General features: G+C 38.5%; 1 protein-coding gene across 1 annotated transcript; it reads left to right on the forward strand.

Moving 5' to 3' along the window:
- The first annotated feature begins 1140 nt into the window (after window positions 1-1140).
- LOC143768680 (formyl peptide receptor 2-like) lies at window positions 1141-7157 on the forward strand. The gene is made up of 2 exons (XM_077257322.1): window positions 1141-1181; window positions 5076-7157. The coding sequence occupies exon 2, from the start codon at window positions 5088-5090 to the stop codon at window positions 6147-6149; it is 1062 nt and encodes a 353-aa protein (XP_077113437.1). The 5' UTR covers window positions 1141-1181; window positions 5076-5087; the 3' UTR covers window positions 6150-7157.
- The last annotated feature ends 2463 nt before the right edge of the window (window positions 7158-9620 follow it).

Genomic DNA, 9620 nt, shown 5'->3' on the forward strand with positions numbered 1-9620 from the left:
AAAAGTGGTATCAATAAAAACGTCAGCTCAGCACGCAAAAAATAAGCCCTCAACCGACCCCAGATCATGAAAAATGGAGACGCTACGAGTATCGGAAAATGGCGCAATTTTTGTCTTTTTTTAGCAAAGTTTGGAATTTTTTTTCACCACTTAGATAAAAGAGAACCTAGACATGTTTGGTGTCTATGAACCCGTAATGACCTGGAGAATCATAATATTAGGTCAGTTTTAGCATTTAGTGAACCTAGCAAAAAAGCCAAACAAAAAACAAGTGTGGGATTGCACTTTTTTTGCAATTTCACCGCTTTTGGAATTTTTTTCCCATTTTCTATTACACGACATGGTAAAACCAATGATGTCTTTAAAAAGTACAACTCGTCCCGCAAAAAATAAGCCCTCACATGGCCATATTGTTGGAAAAATAAAAAAGTTATGGCTCTGGGAAGGAGGGGAGCGAAAAACGAACACGGGAAAACGGAAAATCCCAAGGTCATGAAGGGGTTAAAAGTGTCAAAAATGCTATGTTAGGTGTGAAATCACAAAGTAAATGAATTATTTTGCTTCAAAAATTTCCTAAAAACTTCAACGCCAATTCAGTTTGCATCAAATTAATTCACTTATCTTTATTGCGTACAGGCATGTATGGAGGGGGTTTATTGAAGGAGGACTTTCAAATCTATGAATTTTTTCTTTATATAAGATACAACAGATACAAATAAAATTCATTTTCTTAGCTCCGTTTCAGCTTCTACTCCTAAGATGACCAGTATGCAGTTCCGTAATTGAGGCTCGTGCAAAATTATGAGACTTTCCGGATTATTCGAGACAGGAGTTAAGTAATTGATTTGTGTGAAACTATTAAATTACCAATTTACCCAACAACTCAGATGAGGGTTAAGCAATGATCAAACATAGAGTTGTTCCACTTGACCAAAAATTAAAAAAAGTGATCTTAGCTTCATTCACTTGAGCTGCTGTCACCAAAGTCAATGACTCTTATCGTAAAAAGAAGATATCTTCGAAGATCGCTGTGTGATTCCTTATCGTTTCCTTGTTTGGGTACAGCCGTTTTGAATCTGATTTTGTGCCAATGATAGAAGGAAACAAAAGCAGATAATACTATATTTCCCTTGACACTGACCGTCGAGAGGCAAAATTGAAGATTTAACCAAAGCGCTTAGGTAAGGAACAAATCATTTCCATTGAAATTCATTCATTTTATGCCTAAGATTTGGATATTTGTAAAGTAGGGTCCTCCATCCTGTGGTTCTCCAGCTGTTAAGAAATTAGATTTGTAGATTAGTAGCATCTCCACCGATTTAAGATGACAGTTTGAAGTAATCTTCACGTTTGTAGGCAATGAAATGCATAATATGGGTCCCCGAGATGACTTCACTCTGGTTTTGGAGTTCTGTGGACCATAGATGGATCAAACTATTGATTATTCCAAATCTTAGAAAAAGCTAAGCTTCTGTTCTTTTGGAAGTGTTGTCTACATTGATCAACAACTTTGATTTTTTAAGGTCACACTCCACTGAATAATCCCATATAAAACAAAGACGATACATGTTAGTCTGATGGAACAAAATCTTGGGTCGGGCAGAATGCTGAGCATATGATTTTAGAGTTCTGTGGACCATAGATGACGCATACTATAGATTATGCCAAATCTTTTATCTAACCTGAGATCTAACTTTTTGTGGAGGGCATGTGGCCAAATTTTCCTCTCTATGCCAAGTTCATGTACCTTACGTATGTAGACTTTCCAGATGAAGTAGAGTCAACATGATATCATGTATCTATGAAAGAGAACCACATCCATTATTCATTTAGGCTTTTTTTAATATATACACTATACACAGATGTAACCTTTCATAAACTAACACACAATAATGATTTCACAGCCCAGATGGTTATCTCCCGAGACAACAGAAATTGAGTTTGTACATTTTTCTGCGTTGGGATATCGTTCTGAATCTTGATGTCTTTGTCATTTTCAGAAAGGCTCCTATGTATACACCTCTTCTAGAAGGAAGAAAACCCAGCTTCTCTGGAAATCTACCCTGTAAGCCAATGTCCGACTCAATCATCAGCATTGCATCATGACTAAAGATATCTTCCAAACCAGAAATCGATGGTTTGGTTGACTATTTGTCACGTTGCAAAGCTCGTTAATAAATCTGGCATTGACTTATAAGGTAGCTACCACCAATACTTTGCACTAAAGAATTAATTTTCTTCATTCTGGGAAAAAAAGTAAATTTACATTTTATTTTCAAATGGACGCTTCTATATTCCAGTTGGATCTTTTTGATGAGAACCAATAACCCCAATGAATTTTCTTCCAAGGAAGAGGAATTCTGGAACCTATGTAATTGCTGGTTTCATCATTGGCACCTCCAAGGTTGTAGTCAGGTAGATTCCATCTGAACTGATCCCAGAAGTAATTATTAAGGTTGATATCAATTTTCTTAATTGACCATTGGATTAATTACTCATGTGTATGGCTGTATTACAGATATGTATTGAACAGGGGACCTTAGGGGGAGTATGGGGACTTTAGCTTACTTGATATTGAAAAAAAAACCTTGATAATGATTCTTTTCTCATTAGTAAGAGTTTAGAACAATGGGATTTTTTTTTCAAAAAAGGATAATATAGGATTACTATTTCTAAGTAACTTAAGCCGTTTTGTCACAATTCAACTAAATATTTTTCAGATATGGGGATTATCATCTTTTCTCCTCTGGTATATAAAATGGAAGATATTGAAATGGTGTGTTGCTCTATGTCTATACTAGAGATGAGTGAACTTATTTGGAAAACGGTTGATGAATCCGAATGTGCCATATTTTGTGCCGAATTTATGTTCGGCCATCAATTTCCGAACATATTCGCTCACAGATGTAGAGATGAGCGGGTATGTTAGGAAACGATTGCCAAACATAAATTCGGCACAAATATGCAACATTCAAATTCGTCGACCGTTTTCCGAATAAGTTTGCTCATCTCTAGTCTATAGTATGAGGTCATTGATTATACAGGATATATTTTGATCACTTTAGGTTTTTAAAATTGTTTGTGAAAAAAAAGGCTCTCTGGAATATATTATTAACCATGAGAAATGTGGATGTTAGAACCATTGGCTGACAGATTGTGAGGATCTGCTCACCTCTTAAAGGGGTTAAAGGGGTTGTCTGACCTTAGGCTAAAAGTTTGAAGTCAATATACGTGAGTATATAATGCAAGTGTATTGGGCAATACCGGATACAGTCTAGTCAGAATGTGGACAGATATTGTCAAATCGCATACTTGCTTTCACATGAACGTCCACTTCCGGCACTGGAGAATCTTCACAGCATGCAGTTCGTGTGATGTGAGGATTCACAAGTCTGCAGTCACATTGAGTATCTGAAGACTTGTATCTTAAGACTGGAAAACCTCTTTAAGGTTGTGCCATAATGAGCTCACAGTGGTTCACAAGCCAGGTAGTGCTAGCAGTGTCTCTTTGATGTCTTTATAACCAGTCAATGAAGGAAAAATAATGGACAGAGGCAATCTTCATGGTACCTGGGTGAAGATAGATGTCCGTTGGGTTGTGTCTAGTAGACCTCAACGAGACAAGAGAAATCCTAGTGTCAATAACACTTTTTTTAAAGCTATTATGGTATTTCTTCTTCATAGACGTTGACCAGTCAAACTGAAAAATTCAGAAAAGTAAAAATAGAAATATAGAAACATTAGACATAATGTGCCGAAATTACAATTTGTCAATTTGCTCAAATTTGGCAAGGAAATATTTTTTATTGAAGTTACAATAACAATCAAATTAACCCAAAACATAATAAATGTTGGGAGTCAAAAAAAGGAAAACAAATTATACTCAACTTAGGGTACTGTCTCACAGTGGCACTTTTGTCGCTATGACGGCACAATCCGTGACGTTCCAGCGATATCCATACGATATCGCAGTGTCTGACACGCAGCAGCGATCAGGGACCCTGCTGAGAATCGTACGTCATAGCAGATCGTTTGGAACTTTCTTTCGTCACTGGATCTCCCGCTGTCATCGTTGGATCGGTGTGTGTGACACCGATCCAACGATGCGTTCGCTTGTAAGCAGGGTAAACATCGGGTTACTAAGCGCAGGGCCGCGCTTAGTAACCCGATGTTTACCCTGGTTACCATCGTAAAAGTAAAAAAAAAAAACACTACATACTCACATTCCGGTGTCCGTCAGGTCCCTTGCCATCTGCTTCCCGCACTGACTGACTGCCGGCCGTAAAGTAAGAGCAGAGCACAGCGGTGACGTCACCGCTCTGCTGTTACGGCCGGCGCTCAGTCAGTGCAGGGAAGCGGACGCCGGGGGACGCGAATGTGAGTATGTACTGTTTGTTTTTTTACATTTTACACTGGTAACCAGGGTAAACATCGGGTTACTAAGCGCGGCCCTGCGCTTAGCAACCCGATGTTTACCCTGGTTACCAACATCGTTGGTCGCTGGAGAGCGGTCTGTGTGACAGCTCTCCAGCGACCACACAACGACTTTCCAACGATCACGGCCAGGTCGTATCGCTGGTCGTGATCGTTGGAAAGTTGCAGAGTGTGACAGTACCCTTACCGCTCACTATAGACCATCTGTTCCTCCATTCCGTCCAAGATCTTCTTTCTTCTGGTGTCCACACTCTGGTCCTCCATTCTGTCCAAGTTCTTCTTTCTTCTGGTGTGTAACATCCTTTTTGGGGATCATGATTCTGTCCCAGGGCTCTAGACATCAAATTCGCCTCTGAAGTGACAATATGGCCACCCCAAGCACAAAATACACATTTTCTGAAGTCGAGAAGTGAGTTGGATTCCAGCTCAGACTGAAGATGCGTGGATTGATTGGAGGACCAGATTGTGGTTGCCTGCAGCAGTATCAGGATTGGTAAGTGGTGAGGTGTGTATCATTTTTTTCTAACCCCTTTCTCAATACTCTATAATTAATCGAAATGCCATGAAGATGAATCTGGAAAAATAATTGAAAGCAGTAAAATGTCATACAATTCTCTTATGTTTCTATTATTTGGTTGCAGGATATCATAAATATGGAGACTGCATCTTTTCCTCCTTATGGACTTGAAGTCACAATGTCTGTCTACGAAGAAGATACAGAAGAAATAAACCCAACTATTTTGCGACTGATCCACATTTGTAACTTCATTTTTTACAGCATAACTTTCATCCTGGGAGTGACCGGGAATGGCCTGGTCATCTGGATTGCTGGATTCAAGATGAAGAAGACAATCAGCATTTTATGGTTTCTCAATTTGGCCATAGCTGACTTTATATTTGATATTATGTTCCCTCTCCAGATAACCGAGATAATTATGGAAGGACATTGGCCCTTTGGTGTAACCATGTGCAAGGTCGTTTTCACTGTTCTCTTCCTTAACATGTCCGTCAGCACCTCTTTCCTAATGATTATCAGTGTTGACCGTTGCACATCCATCATGTGTCCCGTGTGGTCAAAAAACCACAAGACTCCCCGGTTGGCCATGACTATCTCAGGAATAATATGGTCAACATGTCTCATGCTCAGCTCCCCATATCTTGCCTTCTTCAACATTTCTCAAGACTACGAAAACGACACCTTATATTGTATCCCCATGTACGCGGATGACGACGACACCTACACAATGATGGATCACACTATGGTAATCATCAGATTCGTCTCCATGTTCCTTATCCCATTTTCGGTCATAGTAATTTGTTATAGTCTTATTGCATGTCGCTTGAGTAAAAGCAGAAGTCTGTCCAAATCAAACAGACCATTGAAGGTCATTATCACTATTGTACTTAGCTTTTTCTGCTTATGGTTTCCATTTCATATATGGCCTCTCCTAGAAGTCATGAAGGTTCAAATGGACCCTAACATGGATGCATTCGTGAGCAATCTTGTATACAGCATCGGCTTCTTTAATAGTTGTGTGAATCCCATGATTTACGTCTTTGTCGGAAGAGACTTCAAGAAAAGTTTATTCAAGTCCATTCCATTCCTTCTGGAGAACACGTTCAAGGAGAAAGATGGTTCTGAAACAGAGCTCCGATCAAATCTGACGGAGACTGAAATGGATGTTATCACTGGTGAAGTAAGAAAAAATTCTTAAATGGGTTTTCTTAAGAGGACACCTCTGGCAATATGCCATACAGGGATGTATAGACCCTACTATAATACTTTCTTCTAGTACAGGCGCCCACAGCTTCCCTTGTCGTATCAGTCAGGAAGTCTTCATTATAAGACCTCTAGATGCTATGACTAAGAACGTGATGTCAATCAAAAATGTGTTGGATGCCCACTTATGTGCCCATTTATGTGCTCTTACATTGTATGTAGTGGATTTTACTTAAACAAAATAAGATTCATTGTTTTAACCCTTGAATGCTAGACCAAGTCATGTTTTTTTGGAAGTGGTGTCCACATGGGTCAACACACCTTTCATTTTTCAAGGTCATGCTCCACTGAAAAGTCTCATATTGAAAAAAGGTAATACATGTTAGTCAGGCAGAACAAACTTTGGGTTAGGTAGGATGGTTTTATTTTCCAACTTTGGACTATATCGTTGTACTTGCTATGTTGTGCACTTTTAGAATCACGCCATTTATTTGACAATGAACATCTTATGTGTTGAGAGATCCCGCCAAGCGAAAAGCCATAATTCATCATCTGTCCTAACGGCTGCAACCTGATTAGAAGAGTTGAATGGACAACGATGTCCACTACTTTTTTACTGATGGCCAATCCAAGCAACATAGAATTGCACAAAGTATATAATAAAAATACCAATTTCTAGATAGATATAAACTTCACGTGATTTGCATAGTGCACAGTTACTGCCTTATTCACGGTGATTGTACTAATTGCATTAAATAATAACTTACATATTTTTGCAGACTAATGTGGCATGTGGTCCTAGTGCCCCGACGTACGTTTCATCCTTTGCTACATAAGGGGCGTGATAGGTGTCCAATTCTATGTTGCTTGGATATAACTATGCAAATGCAATATGTGGTCCTCCATTGCATTTCTCTGTTGAAATTATATGTACTTTCAATTGTTTAACTTTCAATAAAGTTTAAAGGCAGCTTTTTTTTTAAAGATACTATATGTACTTATCTTTTATCTTATTTTTCTGCGGTATCTATGTTTGTCACTTATTAGCCTGTTTATACAAGCCTACTGAGCTTCCAATGTGCACAGAACGTCAACAATAGATCGCTTTTGCATGCAGGCAGTCATTGTACTCGGCAGCTAATGTGCTGCCCAGAACAATGATTTTTCAGCAAGCTGACGACGGAGCTTTATGATCAGCAGCGTTCCTAGGATTGTTCGTTCACAATAACTGTGCAGTGTAAATTCACCATCTGATCCTCTGCAACAAGAAATGTATCCTGTCCTGTCGCTAGGGCAGAAGTGTTGATATTTGGGTAACACAACATGATATATAATGCCACAAGTACTAACAGAAAAAAACAGATGACTAACACATCTCAGCCTTATACGTCTGTCTTCATTTTATTTGAAGGCTTCTATACCTAGTGTATTCAAATAAATGTTCCTGTATGAAATCTCGAATAGGAGAAGTTAGCTACTTCCACCCTTTTCGTATTGTCCCCATATGAGGACCTGATGGTCACCAGGGATCGTTCAGTTTAACCTCTCAACAACATTAGCTGATTGTTGGGATGTCAACTGCAGACCCCTGGTATGGCGCCCTCTGTTGGAAAATTATTGTATTTCGGAATGACATGATACCGGGTGGTGACTCATAAAGGAGTATTATAGTCTTACTGTATGTCATCTCTTGAGGGTCCAATCACTTAATGAAGGGGTTTACGTCACACTTGTATTTACTCGGCATTGTGCTGCTCCCATTTAGGTACCATGCAAAAAAAAAATTAAATCATCAGGCTAAAAGTGTTCAGTTTTTGCTGTTATTTCATTCCCGCTGCTTCCCTGGAGTATTCAATTTATTTGTTTTTCTATAATCCGCCTTATGGTTCTTGAGACACACACACCTTTTGATTTAGTACTGATTTTTTAAGGTCTTTACTAATAAGGCGTGGTTTACAGGGTAATTATGCAGAGGAGCCTAAAGACACGCCCCAGAGGATCCAGTGGGACACTCTCCATTGATAAAGACTATTAAAATGTACACTAAATAAAAAGGAACTTTATGGGAGATTATAAAAATAAAATAAACAAATAAATACATAAATAAATAAAAATTCCACAATATTAAGAGGAGTAGGAAAAAAATAACAGCAAATACTGACCACTTTTCACCTTCCGACTGCCACATTTTAAGGGTACACTTCTCACTGAGTTTCCATACCCAATCAGCACCCCTTATTCAGAACCAATCAGTAACAAATGCCGCAGTCTAGCGATATCCTCACTGCAACGGCTGGAATATCCCTTTAAGAAGATGAAGTATCACTCTTGTAGTGTAACATTCTCATTATTTCACTTTGACGAGAAGAAACAATGAACATATCCAAGTATTACATGCTGTACACATACGTATCTGATTGTCTTGTGACATAACGGCTCCTTCCCATGACAGATAAGCTCCAACATATCTATAACTAAAACTGAAAACTTTTCTCATTGATAAGAACAAAGACAACCCTGCCTGAAAAGAAACCATATACTCACCCATTTAATGTCACATTTATTACTTTTCACTTTTTTTTGACCCTATGAACTTGACTTTTTGTAGTCCTTCTAGCAATACACTCTACCCACCACTAGGTGGCAATATCATAGTCACAATTTCTTCCTAGCAAGTGCAAAAAAGGCCTTGCCCCGTGGATGCAGCATCTAACCTACCTAACCTAACATGTCCTGTGCAAAAAGGTCCACTCTGCTTCATTAAGCTACTAGTTTTGCCAAGTTGATACTTTCAAGTTGTACTTTACAGAGGAAATAGACCAATCGATGTGAAAATATGAAAACCTCTGATTAGGATATTGGTATTATTGCATAGGTAACGGTCATTTGATTGGTTGATTGATTTATTGATTGATACAGATATGTATGGACTTCAGTTTACGATTTATTTTAGATTCTACTATAGAATTTAAAACTGTTATACTCTCTATCACCACTAGATGGCAGTATATCCCATTACATTTTTCTAAGATGAAAGCAATATTGAAAAGTGAGTAATTACATGATCTTCATTACTATGAATGGACAAAGCTTTGGAAACATCCATATAACAGCCCACAACCATCTAGCAGAAATAAAAACATTGGCACAGATATCAGTTTGATGGCATAGATACTTGGATTATTGCAAGGGAGAAATGCCATTAACAACAGCTGCTACCACATGACAGCCGACATGTATCCTGGGCTGACAGCAATGCAAAAGTTTTGCAATTATTATAATGGACCAAGCATTAAAGCCAAAGGTGTCCATCTATCGGGACGTGCTAACGAAGAGAAACTCAATATGACCTGCTGGGAAAAATGCTGGACAGGTGCAGAGTATTTTCCTTTTTCTTCCGTAATTAGGCTTTTCTTCAGAACAAAAAGAAAAGGATAATAAACACTTCAGATTCTCAGTTTGCAAC

This window comes from Ranitomeya variabilis, chromosome 4 (assembly GCF_051348905.1).
Source record: "Ranitomeya variabilis isolate aRanVar5 chromosome 4, aRanVar5.hap1, whole genome shotgun sequence".
In the NCBI taxonomy this organism is placed as follows: Eukaryota; Metazoa; Chordata; class Amphibia; order Anura; family Dendrobatidae; genus Ranitomeya; species Ranitomeya variabilis.

Excerpts from the sequence above, each read along its gene's own strand:
- LOC143768680 (XM_077257322.1), top strand. The coding sequence starts at position 5,088 with ATGGAGACTGCATCTTTTCCTCCTTATGGACTTGAAGTCACAATGTCT.